Here is a 27,756-nt window from a genome sequence, read left to right as displayed (position 1 = left end):
TTGAATGCAAGTCAAATCAATTCGTTACTAAACTAGAATTTATCTAAAGTTGTTATAAGACAGCTTTAAAAGTTTAAAGGCTGCTCATGAATAGAAGAGGTAAGGGACAGTGAAGTTGCCCTCTCAAGCAGGACAATGCCCTACAGACTGATTATACAGTATATACAAATGATTAAGGGCCAAGCCCCATCTCCACCCAAGCTATGACCAATGAGGGCCAAGCAATGGCTGTTGATGACTCAACCGATAGACCTATAGGCTCCCCCAAACCAACCCCCATCCTTAGCTCACAAGGATGTTGAGGTTGCATCGACCAAAGAAACTAACAAGTTTGAGCAGGACTCAAACCCCAGTTTGGCGGTCGCCAGTAAGGGACGTTACCACATTGGCCACCACACCCTTTCCATAGGGAATTACTATTGTCAGTTCCTCCAAAAGTCGTTACGTCGTTAGCTTGACCTCAGAAACCAAGTTGCTATTTAATCTGGAATAAGTGATTATTTAATAACCAGTTCATTTCAAACAAGGGACACCAAACTTATACTACTCTGTGTGTGTGTGTGTGTGTGTGTGTGAGAGAGAGAGAGAGAGAGAGAGAGAGAGAGAGAGAGAGAGAGAGAGAGAGAGAATTACCCATCATAGTAATACTCTGGGGAATCCTCAAGATATAATGGGTCACCATACTTGTAAACAGTAATATAAGTTTACTGTCAATTAATACATCTTAAATGAGACAATACATCAATCAAGATCATGCAAGGAAATCTCTGCATTTTCCCTTTCTAAGCAAGGAAAGCAAAGGGAGGATAAAACATTTCAAAGCTCAGTCAGCTACTGCTATCCAATTATACCAAGCAAGGAGTCAGACCCCTATCCCACTACTCATCATAAATAGTTAATGTGGTACCACATGCAAGGGAAAGCATTTAACATGGTTTACAACTACGGTACACAGTACTTCTAATGCAACACCCATTATGCAGTACATGTACAATATTATTATTATATTACTATTATTATTATTATTGCTATTATTACTATCATCCTAATTATTACTAGCTAAGCTACAACCCTAGTTGGAAAAGCAAAATGCTATAAACCCTAGGGCCCAAACAGGGAAAAGTAGCCCATTGAGGAAAGGAAAAAAGGAAATAAATAAACTATATGAGAAGTAATGAACAATTGAAACAAAACACTTTAACAACATTAACAACATCAAAACAGATATTTCATATATAAACTATATAAAGACATGTCAGCCTGTTCAAGATACAAAATATTTGAGGCAGGTTTGAACTTTTGAAGTTCTACCGATTCAACGACCTGATTAGGAAGATCATTCCACAACTTGGTCAAAGTTGGAATAAAACTTCTAGAATACTGAGTAGTATTGAACCTCATGATAACGAAGGCCTGACTATTAGAATTAACAGCATATCTGGTACTACGAACAGGGTGGTACTGTCTGGAATAATCTGAATGTAAAGGTCAGAATTATGAAAAACCTTATGCAACATGCATTACTGTGAAAAAAATTAATAATAGTTGGGGAAAATACAAACCATTTCCACATATATATTGAGCTTGGGTTATATATGTTTTAAAGTAACTCTCATTGTCAATTCCCTTTTGTCATAATGTCTGATATTCTGCCCCAGCACTGTACTATAATGATTTTCCATATACTGTATTCACTGTAAAGATTTCAATTTTTCTTAAATAGGTTTACATATTTTGCCAGCAACAAATCCATTTATTTTTAAAACAGAAAGTCATGAATAGAAGCATTATTTATATTTTTAAGGGGCATTGTTATATTTTTTGGTCCTACCAGTTGTCTAGTCACATTTGTTTTTTGCAGCACGCCCTACTCTCTGTAGGTTTTTTTTTTTTTCTTTAGAGAGGCAACTAGAAGTTGAGTTAAGACGTGGCACAAGAAATATGATTTGAAGGGTACTGAATGATTCCTACAACTGAATAGGGTTAATCAGCTTAGTATAAACTTCCTTTACCCTACTGAATGAACAGTGTATGGAAAAGTGAGTAAATCCATCCCTGGAATTGAATGTACAGTATCGCAAAATGGGATTATCTCGTTTGATAGAAATAAATGATGCATTGCTCAAAATGGGTGAAACGGGAGAAGGTGAAGATAGGAACTCAATTTTCAATGCTCAGCTAGAAGATGTTGTCATTGGACAAGTTTTGACATCAGGCACGGCTCTTCTCCAGTATATTCAGTTCAGTTGAAAAAGAGCTTCAACAGTTGAAAACCTTGCGAATCCAAGATTTCATCAACAAGGATCAAGATATTGTTACTCCACATCACCAGATCACAAAAGGTGATTCCATACTGGAACTTAGTGATGGACAGTTTTTTAAATATTTGCCCCAGGACCAAGTGAACGTAAAGGGGCCTAAAACTGTCTTTTTGCGGAAGACCACAAAGTTTTAAGTGTCATAAACATTAATAGTAAACTGGAACTATGGAAATGGCATACTGGTACTTCCCCAAATAGATTAGGAGTGTTTCTGTTTTACTCTTGTACTGAATAGGAACACTTATGAGTGTCCCCCCAGTGGAAATCTCAATTGTGTAATTTCCTGTTTGTTTATCATTGTTACCCTGTTGCTGAAGTTTGATGTAAAGGGATGCTAATTTTGCCTTTAATTTTCTATTTGGATTGATGGGTCAATGTAATTGTAATCCTAACAGTTTTGGTTAAATAAATATTTTTTTTCTTGTTTTTTATAATATGGTATCTCATTCCAGTTCCTTAAACCACTGAGTTCCCCTACTCAGCCACTGTTTTTTAATCTTTCAAGTAACTTATAATATTCCCTTTCACCTAATGTTCTTATACTTATGATCAGCAAGCTGGAGAAGCAAAGGTTTAAGTCAGGATCTAGCTGGGTCCCCTTGCCCATTATAAATCAAGGGGTGGTGCCCAGTGCTTTGAGCTGTTACTTAGGTTTTTGGGTATTCCACCGTTGTATATTTTTTGTGTAGTGAACGTCGGGTTGTGGTCGGCATTCGGACACTAGGCAGTTCGGGTGCTACCTCTGGCCACAGTCCGCAAACCACTACATAATTTTTGGTGCCCAGACCAGGGAAACACCAACCTTTAGAGATGGCCTCATCCAGTAAATGCCGAAAGGCTAAGAAGAGCCTGAGCTGGTATGTAGAGAGTCTTGTCAGGATTGTCAGTGACCTGACAACTCAGGTCAAGTCCATGACACTTCAAGTGGCGGCCCTGAAGACCGTTGAGCTGTCACCAACGTGCCACGTTGCCACTGGGGTCACAACCACAGTGACCACCAGTGCTCCATCTACGTCCCCTGCTTGGCCAAATTACAATGGTCTGGCAATTCCAGTGACAGGAGCAGAGCCACTGATTGAAGGTCTACAGCCCCCTCCAGGGTTCACACCAAAAATCCCCCCTGTACCGTGCTTCTGGGAGTCTCCTGTCCCAAGTGGACTCCTTGCTTCCTCGCCTGTTCTGGCAACTAACTCTGTTAGTCCACCAGAGCCTGCAGCCAATGGACTAGGGGAGCAGTTCCTGAATAATCCGGCTGAAGCCAGTAGGCCAGAAAAGGCTCCAGCAGCTACCGCTGAGGCAGTTCTTGCCCAGACAGGGGCCATCCCAAAACGGAGACGCCAGGCCACGGAAAGAGCCAGACCAGCCATACCCGAAATGACCATGTCCCAGGAGTAACCAGCGACGATTCTAGCAGCGAGACTTCTGGAGACACTTCCAGTTCCTATCTCAGTGTCAGATCAGCTGACACAGTCTCCACCCACCACGTCCAGTCCCTCCAGACAGAACGCAGTCTGTCTGATCTTATCAAGGTTCTTGACTCCAGGAGGAACAACAAGCCTGGAATCTTCCAGCTGGAAACTGGCCAGAGTTTTGCCCGATTCCTGAGGGATTTCGAGGCCTACTGTGCCAGTAAGTATACCACAGGAAGCTCTGGTTGGTGGACTGTTGATCTCGGGAAATTTCTGAAGGGAGAAATCCATGAGGCGTTCTCGGCCATGGGGGGTCCCGAGATCTCATACCCCGACATGAAGGAACGCCTCCTCGACTGGTGCCGAGAAGCCCGAGAGAGGCGTGATGCGTGATGCGGGCAGGAAGGCCCGGTTCAGCAGTGCCACCTGTGGCGAGGGCGAACTGCTGAAAATTTACGCCGTCCGGTTAGCCTCCCTGTACAAGTCTGCCTATCCTCGCCGTAGTATGGACCGGAGGGAGCTTAGGCGAAAGCTTCTAAGAACTGTTCCGAGCCGAGCTGCGAGTTGGCTGGAACAGTCTCTGGCCACCATTAATGTCTCCGCTGGCCGTCAGGCCACTTGGCAGGATGTTTTGCACCTGTTGAATGTTCTCGCCGAGGCATCCCGTCAGCAAAGCCAGAAGGCAGAGGATTTGGCCATCAGTCGTGTGGGACAGTCATGGCACGGCTCGTATGCCGACAGGGTTGCCATGGCTGCCCCCAGCCGTTCACCTGGACCTGACAGAGCGTATTTACGCACTCCTCCTCGACCGGTCCCCAAACCAGCACCTGTGGAAGTGCGCCTGCCACCATCGCGCACCCCGGATAGATCTCTTCAGTTCCAGAGGAGGTACTGTGCATGGTGCCGAAAACCAGGGCACTTTGTGGACGAGTGTCGCAGACGCCTCAACCTCTGCCTACGTTGTGGCTCGTCCAACCATCATGTGGCACAGTGTGGACAACAGGCGCCGGTTATGAACAGATCACCTGTCCAGAACACAGCTAATACCTGCAGCCCTGGGAGGGAGACTACCTCTGTCCAGACTCCTTCAAGGTGGAGAGCAGTACCGGTGAATGCTACTCCAACCCCGTCGTCCTATTCTGGATCAACCAGTAGCCGAGAGACCCGAAGTGGGAGCGAGTCCAGTGCTCCTTCTCGGACTGTGCAGAAGAAGAAGAAGAGCAGCAAGAAGGCAAAGCCCAGGAAGTCAAGAACTGAGGAGTATCATAGGGCTTTAAACACCAGGCCTTCGGTGTAGAAGATGGGGCTACATCGAAGGAGGGTGTGAGTGCTAGGGTGCATGCTCCTAGTATTCCGGCGGCAGCCTCGGAAATCTCGATTTCCGAGGTTACCCCTCAACCTGAAAAAGTCATTGCACCTCCAATGGCTCTTTCAGGATTGGCCTGTGATAACCTGTCCTCGACACAGTCCAGAGCTTCTCCAACTGACTCCTCCAGGGAGAAAGCAGAAACTGAGGCTGTATTGAAAACCCTTCGTAGGGTTAACCTGGCGCAGTTGGCTCCTGTACCACTCATGGTTGTCCCAGTGACCATGTCTGAGTTTCCATCGGGAGCGTTGGATGCTCTCATTGACTCCGGAGCTGAGGTCAACCTCCTGTCATCGAGAGTAGTACAGGATTACCAGCTGCAGATGGTACCCAACAACATTGGACTGAAGGGTTTAGGGCAAACAGGACCTAAGACCCTAGGTACTGTACTGTTGACCCCTATACTGCATGGAATGACATTCGCCCCGGGTGTGTTCCATGTAGTGCCTTCAGGAACTATGGCTGAGCACGTAGTGCTTGGTTACCAGTTCTTGAGAGCAAATGGGGTGATAGTTGACGGAGCCCGAAATCGGCTGAGCGTTGGCAGTTCTCCCCAAGAGCCTCTTTGGGAGTATTATGTCCCGATACGTGGAGCCTGTTGTCAGCAAGTGCTTTATGCACTTGATGTCCACGCAACCGATTCAATGAGGATTGCCAGTATTGAGCCAGTACTTGTTCCAGTTAGTGTTAACTTTCCTAAGGGACTTGACACGTCTTTTAGGTGCCCTGCTTGTCCGACCAACTGTTGGCCGGAAATGTATTATGATGGTGACATCATAACCCCCGGTCTGTCAAGGAAAGTTACAGCAATTCCTGGCATCCTCGAACTGAAAGATGGAAAAGCCTCAGTTTTAGTCAAGGGTTCATCTGAAGAAACTGCCAAGATCAAGAAGGGCGATCTCTTGGGGAAGGTGTTCATCATAGCAATGGTGGATGCTCCTCTATCCTGCCTGATAGCACAGGAGTGTGACCCGACTCCTGAACCGAGCGTATTGGAAGAGATAGACAATCTGTCTATCTCCGACGAACTGGACTCTTCTCAGAAGGACCAGTTTTGTCAAATGCTTCGACGTCATCTTCCAGTCATCAGTACTGGTGATGATGATGTGGGAGAGTGCTCAAGCACACCAATACGCATCTACCTGTATGACGAGACGCCCATTTATCAGAGAGTTCGGCGGTTTGCCAAACCTGTCGCTGACGCCATCGAGGAACAGTGCAAGGAGTTACATGAACTGGGTATTATTGAACCCAGCATCTCTCCTTGGTCATCACCCATTGTTCCAGTCCGAAAAAAGGACAATAGTATACGGTTGTGTGTGGACTACCGTAGACTGAATAAGGTGACTGTCTCTGATAAGTTCCCGATGCCTAACATGGCCGACTCTGCATTTGGACTTCAAGGAGTCAAATACTTTACAACCCTTGACCTGGTTCGTGGATACTACCAGTTACCGCTGGCAGAGGACTGTAAGGAATACACGGCTTTCTCTACCGCCTTTGGACACTGGCAGTTCAGACGCTTATCGTTTGGACTGAAAAATGCACCTGCAGTGTTCCAGAGAGAAATGCAGAGTATTCTCCAAGAGTTCCCGAAAGCCAAGGTGGTTGTCTACATTGACGACATCTTGATACTTGGGTCTTCTTCCAAGGAACACCTGACACTGGTAGAACGAGTTTTGGCTACTCTCCAGAAGCACGGACTCAAGATAAAACTCGGGAAGTATTCTTGGGCTCAAGCCGAGGTCCAGTATCTTGGTCATCTGGTTGGACGTTCTGGTATGCGTAAGCTACCAGAATACATCCAGAAAGTGGAAGACTTCCCTAAACCGACCACTGTGCGTGAGCTACGGGGATTCCTGGGACTGGTCAACTTCCAAAGGAAGTTTATCCCCATGTGCTCACAGATAGCCAAACCATTATCTGCGAAGACTGGAGGACGAAAATCTCAAGGAACTAGGAAACTGAAGTGGACTGCAGAAATGGACAGTGCCTTTGTGCGCTTGAAGGAACTGATCAAAGAGGACATTATGTTGTCATACTCTGACTACTCCGCTGATGCTAAACCCTTGGAGTTGTTTGTTGACGCTTCGGGTGAAGGTGCTGGTGCTTGTCTGTGACAGGAGTCCTTGGAGCATCCAGGGGAGTGCCGGGTGATAGCGTACGACTCCATGACTTTCCTTGACTGCGAGACCCGTTACTCTACCATTGAGCGTGAGTTGGCTGCTCTGCGATGGGGAGTGAAAACCTTCAGGGCCTTCCTCTATGGTCAGTTCTTCGTGATCCATTCTGATCACCGTCCCCTGATGTACCTTCATGACATGAAGACGGTGGACAGTCGTCTAGCACGGACATTGGAGGACCTGTCCGAATTTAACTTTATTGTTAATTACTGTCCAGGAGATCAGAATGCCGCCGCTGACTGGTTATCCCGCTGGCCCGCATTAACTGACTGTCTGTTAGCTACTGAACCCAGCACTCCGAAGTTGCCTACTGGACAGGCCTTGTATAAGGAGGTTTGTGGTGGTCCAGATTCTCTTATCGAATCCTTGGAGCTAGTCGTGAACTGATGGACAGAAGGGTCAGGTGTCGCACCCGACTCTCCGCTGAAGGGAGCCAAGCTCCGGGATGCCTTAGTTCAGCAGTTTCTGAAAGACGCCGGTCGACTAGGCTTCAAACTGGACAAGACCAGCAGGAACAGGATCAAGGCAATGAGATTTCTAGGTACGGTCCCAGCTCTGGAGTTGCTATTGGCCGCATCAAAGTTATTGAACCTGGAAATCTGGGTCCATTGGGGACCCACTTGTCCCGTAGTCTACCGTGATCCATCCGTGACTGAGCCTCAGTGTGTGCATCTTCAGTGTCTGTCTGGAGTGCATTTTAATCCTCTGATCGAGCTCCGCAATTACGTCCCTCCAACTGACGTGATTTTGAGCCATAAGGCGGAGGTAATATCTTGTGTTCCTGACGCTGAGGGCTTGATCACTGATGATCAGGAAGCGCCGGAGGATTGTCCTGTAATCCAGTACGTGACAGAAAAGGCACCTCGTCAGTCCAGTTGTACCCATGTGTCTCAACACTCGCCAGTAGGTATAGTAATGATGCAGAAGACCTTATTTTGTGCTCTTGTTGATACAGGAGCACAGGTTTGTCTAGTAAGTGAGTCTGTACTGAGCCAACTTGGCATAGAGTACCAGGTACTGTCAGGAGAACAGCTAGAGGGGTTGACTGGTTTCTACACCAGCATTCTAGGCTACGTCCAGTTAGAGGTGAAGTGTCCTTCTGGGTGGAGGCTACCGCTGTTTAACTATGCGGTGGTAGCTGCCAAAGACATAACTTTTGTTATGTTCTTGGTAGGAATATACTGGACGCAGCCTACCTGACACTGGATTCACCCCGAGAACAGTTGGTGTATGAGCACACTACTGTTCTTCAGTTGTCTCCCAAGGTACTCTCAGTATCCTCCCTGCATACCGAGACCACTGTTATGAAGGTAACTGATCCTGAATCTGATCAGGGAGTGTTCTCTGGAAATGCTCTTCTGTCCTTCAGTCAGGTGTCCAAGATCCAAGGAGATCATCGACAGATTCAATCTGTCATTAAGATGATCTACTCTGGGGTTCCTGCATCTCGAGTTCCACGCTCCTGTCTACCTTATAGGAGATGTTGGTCGAACCTGGAAGTTCACCAGGGTTTGCTAGTGAAGCGGAACCCAGACGGCTCAGTAGTTCCAGTAGTCACCTTCAATGTCCTGATTGACCTAGTTGACGAGACACACCTCCAGAAGGCTCACTGGGGGATCGGAAAAATTATTGCAATGCTCCGTCGACTCGTCTGGCACAGATCTTTGATTAATGTAATCAGAGATATGTGCTGGACGTGTTGGGAATGTCAGACTTGTAAGGTCTCAAGGGAGGTGGTTGCCCCTCCGACCTTGAAAATAGTGACCTCTTCTCCCTTTGAATTGGTTGCTATGGATCTTGTGAGTCTCCCAACAACCAGTACTGGTTTTATTGAGTGTCTGATGGTAGTTGACCATTATTCCAAGTGGGTGACGGCAGTACCCATAAGGAATAAGAAGAGCAGTACGATAAGCCACGCGCTTGAAGACAGAGTTTTTCCCGTTATTCCTCGTGTTCCAGCCCGGATATTGACTGATAACGGCCCTGAGTTTATTTCCTAGGAATTTACTGAGTTGTTGGAGCGGTTCAATGTTGTACATGTGAAAACAACTTCGTATAAACCCTCTAGTAACGGTGCAGTGGAGCGAGTGAATCGTACCATTGGTGAGTTACTGAGGGTGATTTCTGGGGAATCTCGGAAATGGGACCAGTTCTTATCCCGAGCAGTTCTCAGCTACAACCATTCCCACCACACTGAGATTGGCTGTACTCCAGCTGAGAACATTCTGAAGGGTGCTCACGATGTTGATAGTATCCCGTTGCTATTAGCAGAAACGAGAGACCCATGGGCTGAAGGACATCCTCGGTACAAACCGTTTAAAGAGGGTTCTCTGGTGCTTAAGAAGGTGCACCTGTTGGGACACCTTCTGACGAACAAGCTCATCCCTAGGTTTGAGGGGGTATTCCGTGTTACTAAGGTACACGAGAATAAGGTCACCTATGAGCTGCAGAGACTGCCTGATGGTGAACTGGTAAAAGCTCACCATATCCAGTTAAAGGCCTGGTTTGAACCTCCAGTTTATCTTAGGAGGCACTTTCTCTGGTATCCGAAGGGTCCTGATCCTGTAACAGAGACTCTGAATGGTCCAGAACTCATGGATGACAGTCCTGTTTCTTCTGAAGTCTCTGAGAGTTCTAGTTCTAGTAGTGATGGCGACTCCTATGGGGTGGCTGCAGTAGTGGCATCCTACCTTCTGTCTCGAGATTGTAACAAGTCCCGAAGACAGAGGAAAAGACACCATCCCACTAGGGCTACTAAGCCTAAGCCCATTCTTAAGCAAGCTAGGACTTACGAGAGAAAGAAAGCACTGGATGCTTGGTTATATCCTCCGGAAAATTGTGATGGGACTCCTGTGTTAAAGCCTGAATCGTTTCGAGATCATTTGGTCCTCCAACTATGGGAGAACAGCCCCACTGAAATGTGTAAAACCCCTATTTTGTCTCCCGAGTCAGTGGTTCACTGTCCTGTTCCTGAATTGCCAACGCCCCAGTTCTTAGCTTCTTCTTTCCAAGAGGAAGGTATCGTTCATCCTCCGGGGAGTTGGGAATTCTGGGAAGTTTCCAGTATTCCATTATTGGAACTACCTTCTGGCATTTCCAAAAGTTCCAGTCCAGATTGGTCAAGACCTGCTACTTTAGAAAGCCCTGTTTCTGAATCGGCAGTGTCTATTTATCCTGATAATGACTTTCTCGGCTTTTTGCCACCCGATTGTGACGACCGACTGTCGCCTGAAGATCCCACCTTTAGTGGATTTACTCCCCCATGGACTAGGTCAAAGGGTCCTGTTCTTGACCTACCTTTGGTTCAGTCTGGAGTCCTGGAGTGGAGACCTCGTCTCACTGACCAGACGAATATTATAGAGAGGGAACCATCCTCCATTCCTAAGTCACCTCAGAATTTAAACCCTTTCCTACATTCTGATGCTGGATTAAAACACCGGTCAGAGCTCGAGGCTGAAGTGGCAGAGTCAGGTATATCAAACCTGAACGTTACAGCACTGTTTGGGTCGCCCGAAATACAAAGTTGCCCCGAGTCATCGCCTGATTTTTCGGGATTTTTATTGTCCTCTTCTGAGTCTACGGATTCTGTCTCTGGTTTACCTCAAAGTATGTCGATCACCCGCAGATACCAACTGTTATGCGAGGTTATCGATCGATTGAAGACACCCAGCCTGTATCTGGAGAGTCGGCTTAGCCTGTCTCCTGTGCTGCGAGAGATTAATATGGCTCGCCAGCAGATTGCTGAATCCCGGCGCATATCCCGAGACAGAATTTTGAGACTCAGAAGAACAACTATGATTCTCCCACTGATTTAATCTTTGAACGGTTTTTTAAAGAAAGTTTTGATAGTAATTACCCTTTTTTGTTTTTATTAGTCATATTTTAATTCCCACATTGGGTATTTGAAAGGCTGAGAAAGGGACATGTGGTGTGAGGAAATCTTTATTTACAGTAATCACGGTTTCTGTAATTGTTGCATTATTGTTGTACTGTACTGTAAATTGACCTTGACCGTGACAATTATAATAGATTCAATAAATTGCTTTTATCATGTAATACCTGTAGTCCAAAATCAATGAGTTTTGTATGTTTTTAAATTGATTTTGGACTACAATGAATGTAATTTTTTGACTGATCCTGAGTGTATACCTATAATACTGATGTTTTCTGTATAGTATAATGGAAATTGTTATGTTGTATATTATTGAAGCATTATTGGGAGGAATAGACAATAATCTAACTTTTTATTTGTAAGTACTGGATCTCCATTGTGTTTAAAAGGTTGTTTGTTCCTATTGCTTTTTGTTAAGTCATGAGTCTGTGGAAATAAATGTATTGTACCTAATGTAAATTTATGTAAATTGATATGTAACTTAAGGAAGGGATGATGAATTAAATCTTTAGTTGATCATCCTACCTTTTTCCTGAGTTTATTTTTGCAAGGTAAATTTTTTTTTTTTCACTTGAATGTATGAAGTTGGCGTAGGGTGTTGTTGCTGGTCGTAAGACAATGTTGAGTGGACCAAAAAATCTAGAGGGGGGAATGTGAAAAAAATTAATAATAGTTGGGGAAAATACAAACCATTTCCACATATAACAAGCTTGGGATATATATGTTTTAAAGTAACTCTCATTGTCAATTCCCTTTTGTCATAATGTCTGATATTCTGCCCCAGCACTGTACTATAATGATTTTCCATATACTGTATTCACTGTAAAGATTTCAATTTTTCTTAATTAGGTTTACATATTTTGCCAGCAACAAATCCATTTATTTTTATAACAGAAAGTCATGAATAGAAGCATTATTTATATTTTTAAGGGGCATTGTAATATTTTTTGGTCCTACCAGTTGTCTAATCACATTTGTTTTTTGCAGCACGCCCTACTCTCTGTAGAGTTTTTTTTTTCTTTAGAGAGGCAACTAGAAGTTGAGTTAAGACGTGGCACAAGAAATATGATTTGAAGGGTACTGAATGATTCCTACAACTGAATAGGGTTAATCAGCTTAGTATAAACTTCCTTTACCCTACTGAATGAACAGTGTATGGAAAAGTGAGTAAATCCATCCCTGGAATTGAATGTACAGTATCGCAAAATGGGATTATCTCGTTTGATAGAAATAAATGATGCATTGCTCAAAATGGGTGAAACGGGAGAAGGTGAAGATAGGAACTCAATTTTCAATGCTCAGCTAGATGATGTTGTCATTAGACAAGTTTTGACATCAGGCACGGCCCTTCTCCAGTATATTCAGTTCAGTTGAAAAAGAGCTTCGACAGTTGAAAACCTTGCGAATCCAAGATTTCATCAACAAGGATCAAGATATTGTTACTCCACATCACCAGATCACAAAAGGTGATTCCATACTGGAACTTAGTGACGGACAGTTTTTTTAAATATTTGCCCCAGGACCAAGTGAACGTAAAGGGGCCTAAAACTGTCTTTTTGCGGAAGACCACAAAGTTTTAAGTGTCATAAACTTTAATAGTAAACTGGAACTATGGAAATGGCATACTGGTACTTCCCCAAATAGATACTGTACACGGTTAGGAGTGTTTCTGTTTTACTCTTGTACTGAATAGGAACACTTATGAGTGTCCCCCCAGTGGAAATCTCAATTGTGTAATTTCCTGTTTGTTTATCATTGTTACCCTGTTGCTGAAGTTTGATGTAAAGGGATGCTAATTTAGCCTTTAATTTTCTATTTGGATTGATGGGTCAATGTAATTGTAATCCTAACAGTTTTGGTTAAATAATTTTTTTTTTTTCTTGTTTTTTATAATATGGCATCTCATTCCAGTTCCTTAAACCACTGAGTTCCCCTACTCAGCCACTGTTTTTTTAATCTTTCAAGTAACTTATAATATTCCCTTTCACCTAATGTTCTTATACTTATGATCAGCAAGCTGGAGAAGCAAAGGTTTAAGTCAGGATCTAGCTGGGTCCCCTTGCCCATTATAAATCAAGGGGTGGTGCCCAGTGCTTTGAGCTGTTACTTAGGTTTTTGGGTATTCCACCGTTGTATATTTTTTGTGTAGTGAACGTTGGGTTGTGGTCGGCATTCGGATACTAGGCAGTTCGGGTGCTACCTCTGGCCACAGTCCGCAAACCACTACATCACAAACTAATCAAACGATGTGCCAGTGGTTAATATCTAGATCAAGAATAAGGAAGTCTAATATACCATAAGTTCCTATCCATCAAATTAAGATGAGAATCAACAGCTGAAGACCAGACAGGAAATCAATACTAGGAACAAGGTAGAATGAAATACAGTAATCAAAACACTTCTTCAGAATAGATTGATCACAGAAAATTTTACAAGACTTTCTCAATAAGCCAATTTTTGTGCAATTGAAGAAGACACAGACCAAATGAGTTTCTCAAAAGTAAACTCACTGTTGAGCATCACACCTAAAATCTTAAGTCATAGAAAGTTAAAGAAACTATCAATGCTGAGCTCTGGATGTTGAGGAACAATTGTCCTTGACCTACTTACAATCATACTATGAGTTTTGTTTGGATTCAACTTCATGTCCCATAATTTGCACTATGTACTAATTTTAGCTAGATCTCTATTAAGGGATTCAGCAACCCCAGATCTACATTCAGAAGATAGAATTGATGCAAAGAGAGTAGCATCATCTGGATATATAACAAGTTTCTTTTCTGGCCAAACCACATGTCATATGTATATAGTAAGAAAAGTAATGGGCCAAGAACACTACCCTATGGAATACCAGATATCACATTCCTATACTCACTATGGTGCCCATCAACAACAACTCTTTTCAATCTATTACAGTACTTAAAAATTCAATAATGATGCTAAGAAAAGACCCCTTCACTCCCAACTGTTTGAGTTTGAAAACAAGGGCCTCATAATTAAAACGGTCAATGACAGCACTAAAAAAAAGGCCAATCAGACGAACTTGCTGACCACAATCAAGGGATTTCTGTACATCATTGGAAATTGTAAGAAGGGCATTACATACTCCAAGGCCTTTTCAAAACCCAAATTGGAAACTAGGTAACAGATGATTACCTTCAGCAAACATATTTAGCCGTTTTTTCGAAAGATATTCAAAACCTTTAGATATGGGAGTTATGGAAATTAGGCAGAAATCAGTTAGATTTACGCCACCACAAACACATTTACATAATGGAATAATGGAGTAACAATACCAATTCTCAAACAACTGCTGAAAGCTCCTCTTTTTGCTAACTTGTGCAGACTATCAGATAACTTTGGAGCTAGGAGATCTGCAATCTTTATAAAAAACAAAGGAAAAATACCATTTGGGTCTACACCTCCATAGGCATCAAGGTCCATCAACAGAGCTTTAATCTCACGAGATCGAAAAGCTAAACTAGTTAGTTTAGCCTCAGGAAAACAGGAATGAGGAAGTTCAAGTTTTTCATTACTCTGTTTACTGTCAAAAACATCAGCCAAAAGGGTTGCCTTTTCCTTTGGACAGTGAGTGACTGAGCCATCTGGTTTAAGTAAAGGAGGAACTGTTGCATCTACACCAAAGAGTGCAGATTTAAGGGTAGACCACCTTTTATGTTCCTGAGTTGTACCAGAAAGTGTTTCTTTTATGGTTAAATTGTACTCCTTTTCAGTTGAGGCATAAACTCTCTGAGCAAAAGCTCGAAGCTGAGTATAGTTGTTCCAGGTCAAATCTGATCTGTTACCCTTCCAAAGATAATACGCCTCCCAGTTCTCCAAATAAGCATATTGTATCTATAATCATCATTGAACCATGGTTTGTCTTTCACTCAGTACCTACACTGTGCAAGTGGTGAAAGAGGATTTTGACGAAGTCCAGAGATGGATCGATGAAGAAATTTTGATGCCTTGGGAGGTGAAGGAGGGTGGCGGAGTGTTGCTGTTGCTGCAATTGTCCAGCGTAATAAGAAAAAAGTCAGACCAGAGCTAGAATTCTGTGAGCTGAACAAATATGTTATGTGTCACAAGAGCAACAATTTTGTTAACGTATGCAGTGAAACCCTGAGGAAGTGGAGACGGATGGAGCTTTGGCAGTCGTCGGTCTGCATATCTTCAGATTTATGTTGCAGAAAAGTTAAGTAAATACCTGCTAGTGAAATCCAAGGGTCAAACTTACTGCCTGACTATGTTGGGATTTGGGCTATATTCAGTACCTCAGATTATGACGATGGGGAAAGCCATAGAGGAAGCCACATACTGTACTCTTATATACTGTAAATATTATAGAGAATGAATCTTTACTGACAGCTAATGCAGTTGTGTAGCACTTACAAAAGTATGGCCTGGTCACCAAACCATGTGTCAATAAGAGAAGGAACTGTCTTGAAGTTGAGAGTGAAGAGATTGGATGGGTGCTCTGACATTCCATCAAGGTAATAAGATTCCAGAGATAACAGAGACGATGAGTAGGAGGGAACTTTTCTCAGTTTGTGGAAGGTTGGTATGACATTACCCTATGGCAAGTTGTCCGTGCAGCTATGCAAAACAGCAAGGAGAAGGTGAGAGTTGTGACGATGAGGTAGGAAGAGACACTGTGGCAATAATTCACAACATTGTGGAGAAGAAAAAGAAAGAAGATCCAGTAAAAGGAAGATGATATACACCTAAGACAAAGAAAAGTGTGGTATGGCGTGATTCCAGCAACATTGTGACAGGGGTAGTGTTAAAGATTATAGGAAATGAAGTAGGAGACGGAGCATGGCTAAGGGAGGAAGATGACTACAAACACATTGATGTTGCCAAGCTACACAGTACTTAAAATGGATCAATTTGGTGCTGAAATGGAATCTGGTGAAGTGCCGCCTTCATATTTTGAAGGAACTGATAGAAGTTGGGTTGCAAGAGAAGCTGGACTTTGTTCTTTCAGAAAAGAATAACGCAGACATTTTGACGAGAGTTAAGAAAGCATGAATTTGAATCCCTGAAAGAAGGAAAAGAGAAGAGGAGTTTGAAGCTTGTATTGGGTACCCTAGTTTGAAAGACCTTCATCAGTTGCACCACATGGGAGCAGATAGGAGTTTGTTTGTAAGCAAGGAAAGTAGATCCCACTGTTACCAGAGGTAAGGTTGAGAGGGTGGTGCGAAGTTGCAATCGGTGTCTGCCTATTGATACTGTACCAATAAGATATAATCCTGGGGAACTGAGGGTGCACTCAGACTGGAAAAGATTGGCCATCAATGTGATGCACTATTGGTAGTGGACTGTGGCTCTTGATGGTTTGCTATCTGGAGGAAACTGAAAACAGAAAATGCAAGTGAAATAGTGAGAGCATTAAATGAAATCTTCTTAATAAGGGGCCATTCAGCAAGGTGCTAATGGATAATGGCACATCATTCCACTCGCGAGTTATAAAGGATATGTTCGACAGGTCGCTTTTTAGAACAGCATATCATCCAGCTGGAAATGGGAAGTCAACGGCAGAGAGGACAGAGATATAGCCAGAGGAGGCAGTATTTTGGTACAACTGCTTTTTCAAGTCTGGATAAGATGAAAAGTCAGTGCCACAGAAAGCTGTGCTCAATTAAGAGTGGTACCATGCCAATGCAGTACATGTAGTAAATAAAAAGACTTCTACAACATTGAAGATGAGAGATGAGGTGTGGGTTTAGTCCAGGGATGCAAAATGCACTTCTCTGTGGAAAGAGGGACTGTGACAAATGTATACTCTCAGAATAATGTTTCTGTTGACAGGTTGCCATGGCACTTTTTAGATATTCGAACAGTAGTGAATAGTGAGGAGAATGAAAGTGAACCAGAAAATGAAGGGAACCAAGAGGACCTGGACGTGGGATTAGTTGAGCAGTTGTGGTGACCGTTGGGGTAACGTCCCTGACTGGTGAACACCAGACTGGGGTTCGAGTCCTGCTCAAACTCGTTGGCTTCTTTGGTCGCTGCAATCTCACCATCCTTGTGAGCTAAGGATCGGGGGTTTGGGGGATAAGGTAAGTAGTTGAAATACAATCACAGTTTGATAGAAGGGCAATTGTCCCATAGTTTGGAATATTTGCAAATACGTGATGGATGGACAAGTTCATCACAGTTATCGCATTGCAGAAGATTTGATTTTAATCTATTAAACCATATTCTCTCATTTTCTGTATACAAATTAGTAGGTACTTCTGAATCTCTCAAAGGCTAAGATAATCAATGTAATTTTGGAATTTCCTGTATCCTCCATGCGCTTCAAGGACGCATATCGTGTTTCCTATTCAGTAAATTCATACAGATCTCTCTTAGATGAAACTCCTTAGCCATAAGTAAATCTAAATGGAGTTTTATCTCTTGTTACCATCTCTTCATATATTTTCATATGACCTTATCATATAAGATTGTCTTAAATTTGTATGAACTAAAACTGTGCTTTATGGATTTTGGGCCACAAGGCTGGAGATTATCAAAAGAAATAGCTGACACAACAATATGTTCAGCTCCTATGAAATTTAAATCTATGAATGACAAATTTCCTTTGAAAGACCTAAAAAAATTCATAATAAATCTAAAATATACAAAAATTCACTATAAACATATATTATCAGCTTTAAAGAATTTGTTTAATTTACTGTATCCCTAAAATATATTGAACAATACATGAATCAACATAAATAATTACATTTTTTAATAATGAACACTTAACTTTTAAATAGAAAACACAAAAATCTGAGAATGTAGAGAGATTATTTAAGGTAAAAGTTGTTACAAAGGGGTAAGGCAACAAAAATGCCTAGAATATATCAAAAGAGGTACCTGTGATCAAGTGAACACTTGAAACACAATGGCATTACCCTATAAAGATTACTAAAAATATACCATACTTTATATCCAAAATGTGAACATAGTTTAGGAAATTTGGCTCCAAAATTGTAAAAAAGAAAAAAATTGGTATGGAATAAAAGTAAAAGAAACAAAGTATAAATTTTATTTCTCAAATCACTTGCATAAATTACTTAAAAAAATAAACAATGTTACCTCAACGAGCATTATGGGAAGGTGTAGCTGAGCTACTTTCTGGAACAGTTACCTCCTGGACGTAATAAAAGTAAGGTGGGAGAGAGAGTTGCACAGGAACAGCAGGTGCATCTTGAGACACAGGTGCTACCGTTTGGTACGTAGGCTGGGTTACAGACACGGTTGACGTACTGGCGGTACTGTTTGAAGGGAGAGACGTGACTATGTGAGCTGAACTTTGTTCAGATGCCGGATTGGAAGAACGGGTTAACTGAGACATAGTCAGGGCTGGGACCACATTGGTTGTTAAACACTGAAGCGCAACGGGTGGCTTGAATTGTCGTAAATGAGCGTTGTCAACCATTTGCGCATTACGGAACTTTGCCGTTGTAACAATGCCACCGGCATCCCTAATAGGAACAGTCAAGGAACTGGGAATGGCCTCGGAAACACCAACTTGCAACGGATCTTCTCCAACAGCCAATGGGTCTATAACAGACTCGTGTATGATAAATGCAGCTGTAGGGGCTGTTCCACTACTCAGACTTCCTTGTAATATTTGTTGATTTACAGGTGCATAATGGCTAAGAATTCCTTGCAGTGACTGGTATAATTCTTGAAGACTACCAGCTTCAGTCAGTGAATATGTAATACTACGCAATGTTTCCAACTGTCCTCGAACCATCTCGGCTAAACTCGTAACTTCACTTGATGGATTTGGCATCACTGCAGTCCCGGGATTGCAATCTTGCTCCCCAACACTTACATTACCTCTATCCGACTCATCTGTGCAAAATGTTTGCACTGCCTCTTGAAGTGTCGATGCCTGAAGAGGTGAGTTATCCGAGATTGCCGTGTTACAGCACTCTCCATTTTCCTCATCAGACTGCTGACTTTTGTGATGCTTTCTCTTTCCTGCCATAACTTCTACTGACTGTCCTACACTTTTCCTCTTATTAGAGATTCCCATTTTTTTACAATAATTATAAACAAGATTACCTATATCCTTAACCTTAGGATAATATGCCCTGTCATCTGGATGTGGAGTAACAATATCCCGTCCATGCTCCATTTGAACATGGTTATCCAAGAGCTTTTTTAATAACTTTGGAGCAGTTATTCCATTCAGCACTAGTTCCTTCACTTTCGTTATTATTGATGGGTGAATGTTACGCGACCTTCCGGTAAATTCATGATTATGAACCGACCCAAGAGGCAAGGTTACGTAATACAATTCTTCTTTTTCCACTTCTATTTTTTTCGACAACGCAGCACGTAACGCCTTCAACCTGACCTTGCGCTCCGCAGGGAAGGACAGTGGATGCACTCCATAACCTGGATATCTGAAATTAAAGATTAAAGTCTTTGGGAATAAAGCTATACTCTCTTTGTCACATACATACATATACCATGGCACTTCCCCCAATTTTGGGGGGGTAGCCGACATCAACAAAGAAACAAAAACAAAAAGGGGACCTCTACTCTCTACGTTCCTCCCAGCCTAACAAGGGACTCAACCAAGTTCAGCTGGTACTGCTAGGGTGTCACAGCCCAACCTCCCACATTATCCACCACAGATGAAGCTTCATAATGCTGAATTCCCTACTGCTGCTACCTCCGCGGTCATCTAAGGCATCGGAGGCAGCAGCAGGGCCTACCGGAACTGCGTCACAATCGCTCGCCATTCATTCCTATTTCTAGCACGCTCTCTTGCCTCGCTCACATCTATCGTCCTATCACCCAGAGCTTCCTTCACTCCATCCATCCACCCAAACCTTGGCCTTCCTCTAGTACTTCTCCCATCAACTCTTGCATTCATCACCTTCTTTAGCAGACAGCCATTTTCCATTCTCTCAACACGGCCAAACCACCTCAACACATTCATATCCACTCTAGCTGCTAACTCATTTCTTACATCCATTCTCACTCTCACCACTTCGTTCCTAACCCTATCTACTCAGGATACACCAGCCATACTCCTTAGACACTTCATCTCAAACACATTCAATTTCTGTCTCTCCATCACTTTCATTCCCCACAACTCCGATCCATACATCACAGTTGGTACAATCACTTTCTCATATAGAACTCTCTTTACATTCATGCCCAACCCTCTATTTTTTACTACTCCCTTAACTGCCCCCAACACTTTGCAACCTTCATTCACTCTCTGACGTACATCTGCTTCCACTCCACCATTTGCTGCAACAACTGACCCCAAGTACTTAAACTGATCCACCTCCTCAAGTAACTCTCCATTCAACATGACATTCAACCTTGCACCACCTTCCCTTCTCGTACATCTCATAACCTTACTCTTACCCACATTAACTCTCAACTTCCTTCTCTCACACTCTCTTCCAAATTCTGTCACTAATCGTCCAAGCTTCTCTTCTGTGTCTGCAACCAGTACAGTATCATCCGCAAACAACAACTGATTTACCTCCCATTCATGGTCATTCTCGTCTACCAGTTTTAATCCTCGTCCAAGCACTCGAGCATTCACCTCTCTCACAGTCACTCCATCAACATACAAGTTAAACCACCACGGCGACATCACACATCCCTGTCTCAGCCCCACTCTCACCGGAAACCAATCACTCACTTCATTTCCTATTCTAACACATGCTTTACTACCTTTGTAGAAACTTTTCACTGCTTGCAACAACCTTCCACCAACTCCATATAACCTCATCACATTCCACATTGCTTCCCTATCAACTCTTTCATACGCTTTCTCCAGATCCATAAACGCAACATACACCTCCTTACCTTTTGCTAAATATTTCTTGCATATCTGCCTAACTGTAAAAATCTGATTCATACAACCTCTACCTCTTCTAAAACCACCCTGTATTTCTAAGATTGCATTCTCTGTTTTATCCTTGATCCTATCAATCAATACTCTACCATACACTTTTCCAACTACGCTTAACAAACTAATACCTCTTGAATTACAACACTCATGCACATCTCCCTTACCCTTATATAGTGGTACAATACATGCACAAACCCAATCTACTGGTACCATTGACAACACAAAACACATATTAAACAATCTCACCAACCATTCAAGTACAGTCGCACCCCCCTCCTTCAACATCTCAGCTCTCACACCATCCATACCAGATGCTTTTCCTACTCTCGTTTCATCTAGTGCTCTCCTCACTTCATCTATTGTAATCTCTCTCTCTCATTCTCATCTCCCATCACTGGCACCTCAACACCTGGAACAGCAATTATATCTGCCTCCCTATTATCCTCAACATTCAGTAAACTTTCAAAATATTCCGCCCATCTTTTCCTTGCCTCCTCTCCTTTTAACAACCTTCCATTTCCATCTTTCACTGTCTCTTCCATTCTTGAGCCAGCCTTCCTTACTCTCTTCACTTCCTTCCAAAACTACTTCTTTGTAACTCTATTAGAAATAAAGTCACTCTCCCCTGGAATAGTTTAAAATGTTTAGCCTTTTGACTACACATATTCCCACTCACATCAATGATATATGTCTCCTATGAACTGAAGTTCTTAATTGTATATGCCTGTTTAACTATCATGACACTGTCATATATACTGTACAATTGAATGGGCATAGCTCTTATGGAAAAAAAGCCAAATTTAGATAAAATTATTTCAATACATACTGTACACAGAACTCACAGTGCTTACCAATCAAGTGCAGCTTTATTGACAATTGATTATTCAAAATTTTGAGAACTCTGTCCTAAATAGCATAACCAGTGCTCCCTAGTTTATCATGCCAAGAATCACTGGAATTGCTAGATAGTGATGACTCTGCCTGAGGTTGACCCCTTAGAAAACAGAAAGAGGGTAAACTATACAAAAAGCTGGTCGGTTAGGTAGAGTTACCAGTAACTCCTAAGAAGGTAGTTCTAGGTAGGTAACCGTGATGGAACAATAATGAATTAATCTACTATAAATACCTATATATATTTAAAAAAAAATATTAAGAAACCCAGCTTTTTTAAATGAAATTTAAAAATGCCACTGGCATCATATGGAATATGTTTGCAGTAACCAAAGTACTTTAAAATTTTTAGCTGGGTGCTATGACTATGTTTCCACCAGTGATTCTCCAAAGAAAATAAAGAGCCATGGACTATTTATCAGACTATAGCGTATGCAGTTTCAACTTATTCTGTTTCATTACCTCATACTTAGTATCGCCAGAGTAAAAACTTCCATGTGCTATACCAGACTATGGCCAAAGGCTAACATGCCAGATTCTAACTTATTAGACATTAATTCTTGAGACTAATTCCTCAAACTTTATCATTTCACCGGTTATATAGCCAGATTATACTATGCCAGTCTAAAACCCCAATATCAACAGACTAAGAGACCAATAACATCTGACTTTTAGCTATTATCCCTATGTATGCCATCCGTAGGTCTTTGATTCTCATTCTTCTTATCGAGGGCGTTTTAAGCAAAGGATAAAGGAAGAAGGCAAAATGGAATACGATCCACATCTGTATACATTCATTCTTTTGTCATGACATTTAGACTTGGAGACAGAAGCCATATGATTGAATTTATCAGCTTCACCTCAGACTCAGACTCTGGACTCTGCATCGTACGTGAAATGGACCCAGTTGTAAATGCCGTACAGGTATTCAGTGCTGAAGCAGAAGCCACAGCCCATAAAAATCCTAATTTTTAATATGCAGGCCACTGATAAATACATCAGGCTTAAGGAGAACTTTGAAATGGTAATAAACAAACTTTAAGTTATATCCCAAAACACTGAGCAACACAGACGATTCCAAAGGATCTCCCTATGTTGGTCTTGGAACCTCTGAGACACGATGATAGTACAATAGTTTTGGTAAAATGAGCTAGAGCAATATGAATTTGAGTAACATCTAGGAAAGACTCTGAAGCATTCATTTGGTCAGTTTAATTTAAATTCTGATCTTAGCATATCTGAATTCAATGATCTTTCTACTTCCTCTACAACTACTGTACAGTATACTTATGTCTTACACTTAACCAAAGCCTAGAATAGCCTGATTCATACCTGAAATGATACTAGCACTTTCTAACTTAGCCTAGATCAGTGTACTGAAACTTGATGGTTATGAGATCTACCATCATGCTTAAAATTCATCCTTCCATTTCAGGCTCCAATAATTCCCACATCTTTCATTCTGATTTGCGGCAAGAAAAGAACATGGCTGTACCTATCTACTAAGGAACTTTCTTTACCTCAGCAAGGTACACAAACCAATTGTAGGTCAAAATCTGTCATGCATTTATCACAAAAATACAATTTATTAACCAAAGGAGACATCCCCAAACTAAGATTTAAAAAATTGGTGGTCAGACACAAAATAATTTCCACGTACCAGATTACGTCAAAACGAGTTATATGTATAGTCTAACAAATGATTTCAAACTATCTTCACAGCCTAACAACTCTCAATTCTCGCCAGTTCTGAAATGACGATTTTCAGATACTGTACAAGCAGGAAGTAGACTATGGAGCCAATGGATCATTCATTTATGAAAGACTGTTTAAAATTTTGATATTATCAACAAAGCTACAATTCTGAATAGGTAAACACAGAGTTCTGGGTAACACTTATTGAAATAATTGTATTCTAAAAATATGATTTGCTCCGATTAACAATATTGCATTAAAAAGGGCACTGTTCTGGAGCTTAAAAAACATCAAATTACTGCATAAAAAAAGCATATTCTATTTGGGAGTAACTGCATTTCATCTGATACATCAGCAACACAGCTATATCTGAATAACATGAAGTATGATCACAAATTAAAGAGCAGAGTACTTTGGATGTTCCCAGAAAACTATTCTTTTCTTAAATCTTGGTCTAGTGAAAGGGTCCTCCTTTAACCGATTCTTAATGTACAGAGAAACTACAAAAACCTACTGTAATTTTACAAAGACAAGTCAAGTTTAGAAAAGAAGTGCAAAAGGCACAATATACAAAAAAAAAAAAAAAAAAAAAAAAAAAAAAAAAAAAAAAAAAAAAAAAAAAAAAAAAAAAAACCTACAGATCTAGGCAGAGAGGAGAGGGTGAGTGGATGGAGGCAGAGGGGGGGAGACAGTGAGTGTCAGCCGTTTAGAATGTCAGCATTATATCATGGTGATTTCAATCACTCGCATATTTTATCCGTGGTGGACATGCAGATTATCATGGCGATTTCAATCACCTGTGTATTTTATCCGCGGTGAACATGCAGATTAGCATGGTGATTTCAATCACCTGTGTATTTTATCCACAGTGGACAAGCAGATTATCATGCTGATTTCAATCACCAAATAAGGCATGCTATACGAGATAACCAACACCGAAATTGGAAACTAAAAGCTTAACATTCCTTCATGAAAGATTTAAAATGCAATGATCATGCCACATAAATTTCAACAGAATGATAAGAGGCATTTTAACTTATGGCAATACCAAATTCACTCATATCAAACTCTCTTTCAGTTTATTAACTTTTCTAATGGAGCAGGAAACTTTTATTCATGTCCTCTATGCAGTTTTTTAGTTCTAGTTACGTTTCCATGTCCCTAAGTGTGTCATGTCCTAGATTATGACTTTACAGCATTAGCATAGGCAAGTGATTTCAGTTTATTTGGGTGTATTCTGACTTGCATCAAAACTTGAGATAAACCACGGATCTCTGTTATAACCAAAGGACCTGCTTTAAGGGATATTTTAAGCCTTTGTGCAATGCTTTCGTGTCTCTGATATTATATAGAGATATTAATTAAATTTGTGGACCCTACCACAAATAATCAAATTCGTAAATGTCAAACCTACAAGTGTTAAGGGCTGATTGCATAGTAGTTTTGCACTGCAATACATACTACTGCATACATATCATCATCATTATCTCCTCCTACGCCTATTGACGCAAAGAGCGGTTACATTTCGCCAGTCGTCTCTATCTTGAGCTTTTAAATCAATACTTCTCCGTTCATCATCTCCTACTTCACGTTTCATAGTCCTCAGCCATGTAGGCCTGGGTCTTTCAACTCTTGGGATTTACATAATATAGTATTGTAAAATTAAATGGTATAAAAAGCTAATACAAATCCTTTATGGAAGCTGCCTTGGATCCACAAAACTTTGTTGATCGAACTGCTGTAACTCAAAGACCTACTGTAAAACGGTATCAACCTCAAATTACTCTTCTGTTATATAACCAAGTACACTCCAAAATCAAACCATTGTTCTCTAGTCTTGGGCAAGGCCATAACCTCTGTACCATGGTCTTCCACTGTCTTGGGGTAGTTTTCTTGCTTGAGGGTACGCTTGGGCTCTCTATTCTATCTTATTTCTCTTCCTCTAGTTTCATGAAGTTTTAATAGTTTATATAATAAAGATTTATTTTAATAACGTTACTGTTCTTAAAAGATTTATTTTAAATGTTAATTACTTCTCATATAGTGTATTCCCTTATTTCCTTTCCTTACTGGGCTATTTTCCTTGTTGGAGCCCTTGGGCTTATAGCATCTTGCTTTTCCAACTATGGTTATAGCTTAGCAACTAATAATAATAATAATAATAATAATACTGTAATAATAATAATAATAATACAGTACGTTGTGTCATGTTTGGTTGTATGTAACTTCATTAAGAGGCAATCATACATATAAAAATGCGAGTATACCTTAACTGAAAAGCATCAAGTTATATATCATAGCATAACATACATACACTCCATTATAAACAGTAACAGGATAAAGTAAGTTAATTATATGGAGTAGCAGGGGAGAATAAGTTCGTTAGTTATATAGAGCTTACACGAGAGTAAGTTAAGATTGATACTGTTATATAAGAGGATTTTGAAACATTGTCTAAAAAAGCTTTCTATCTTTTCAACCAGGCACTGTTCTCTATTTGGAATTATATCAAAGTTAATGCTTTTCCGTATTTGACAGTATATTGCTAATTTTTACGCCTTTTTATTCGTTTGTTCTCGTTATCCAAAGAAATAGGTGGTCTGGAAGTGTTGTTACGGGATTATAATTATTTGAGCTTTCAATAATCTCAGGGATGTCTGGTGAATAACTCCTGTAAATATTAAGGTATAATTGTAATATGATCAATACATTATTGAGTATTCGTTACACACTTTTCATACCAAAACCCCTGACTATTACAACTAGTTGAAAAAGCTTCTACCAGCGTAAATTTTGATGTTAAACACGTAAAATAACCACAACTATTTTGATGGTGAACTTGCTCAAATCACTGAATTACTAAAGTATAAAAAATACTTTGCAACCCTTCCAATCAAACCAAAAATAGAGAATCCATGCTGTCCAAATGTATATATAAAATAATCTACCATAAAGGCAAAATTAATATCACTTCTGAAGTGGCTCACTAGAACCACTAGCTACCACTAAAGGCGTTAGGTCAAGGTTTCAAACAAGACAGGATAGGCCAGAAATAATACTGCGAATCGAAAACTTATTAGTTTCAGAGATTGCACATGGTGTTGCAAGACAAAGGCTTAGGTAGCATTACTGTTATCATTCTCTACACAATCAATTAGCCTAGCCTTCCCAGCTAAAAGTAAGCCTGCTATAACACTAGAAGCAAACCTATATTACTGAAACTTGGTGAATATACTATAATGAAACACAGTAAAATCCAGTAAACCTTACAAAGGCAATATCAATAACCTCATCTCTCTCTCACATATACATTATTATTTTTGGGCTCGAGCGATGTCGTCCTGATGGAAGTTCCTATTAGGTAGCTTCCTTGGGTACATTACAACTACGGCGATATTCCCAGAGAATTTACCTTAAGGTACCCAGAATTCTAACTCCTGGAGCGAATATCCCTAATAAAAGAACCAGGGATATCGCAAAATATCAGCGGACGTATTCTTGACACGCCACATGTACCCCGAACAGAGTTAACGCTTCGTAGGGGTCAAATGGCAAGAAAACGAAAACGATAAGAAAGGGGGGAGCCGATCGTAAGGTATCTCTCCTCTCCCGTTTCGTAAGCGTGCCTTGCGCCGCTCGCGGCGCCATCTGTATTCCTTTTTGCGTAGCTTAACAACTCGGTGTTTTTCCCTGTGTTTCTACCAAAATCTTGGATTTATTCAGCTTTTTTGCTTTCTCCAACTTCTTCTGCCTCCGATAAGTTGAGTACCAATTCTTTTATGTATAAATGTAGGCTCTTGGTAAATTTTAAAGTGATTAAGAGAGTTATCTTTGTTACAAGAGCTGTTGCCTGCTGGAGGCGTCCTGGACGCTGTCGCTCGCTAGATAGGAATTATTTTGTTAGCCAGAGCGACGTTCCCAGCTTTTTCGCTTTAATAAATTTAGCTGCTTAGCTTATTTAGGATTTCTTGTATGATGCTTTTAGTATTGGTGCCTTGGCGAAAGATTCGCCTAGGGTGGCTTACGCTAGACCTTGTAGCCTAGTCGTTTGGCCCTTGTACTTCCTGCATGATATTTAGATTTCCAAGTGTTTTTATTTAATTTTATTGAAGCGTT

General features: G+C 41.2%; 1 protein-coding gene across 4 annotated transcripts in view; it reads right to left on the bottom strand.

Annotated features, from left to right (window-relative positions):
- Positions 1-18,191: 18,191 nt before the first annotated feature.
- The window catches only part of LOC137653534 (uncharacterized), a 111,847-nt gene continuing 102,282 nt past the window's right edge, over positions 18,192-27,756 (bottom strand). For all 4 annotated transcript variants that reach the window (XM_068387010.1, XM_068387011.1, XM_068387013.1 and 1 more), the window contains exon 6: positions 18,192-19,579. In XM_068387010.1, coding sequence (XP_068243111.1) covers positions 18,259-19,579 — 1,321 coding nt within the window. In that variant the 3' untranslated portion in view covers positions 18,192-18,258. The remainder of the gene's footprint in view (positions 19,580-27,756) is intronic.

This window comes from Palaemon carinicauda, chromosome 14 (assembly GCF_036898095.1).
Source record: "Palaemon carinicauda isolate YSFRI2023 chromosome 14, ASM3689809v2, whole genome shotgun sequence".
In the NCBI taxonomy this organism is placed as follows: Eukaryota; Metazoa; Arthropoda; class Malacostraca; order Decapoda; family Palaemonidae; genus Palaemon; species Palaemon carinicauda.
This window is presented reverse-complemented; position numbering and strand designations above follow the sequence as displayed.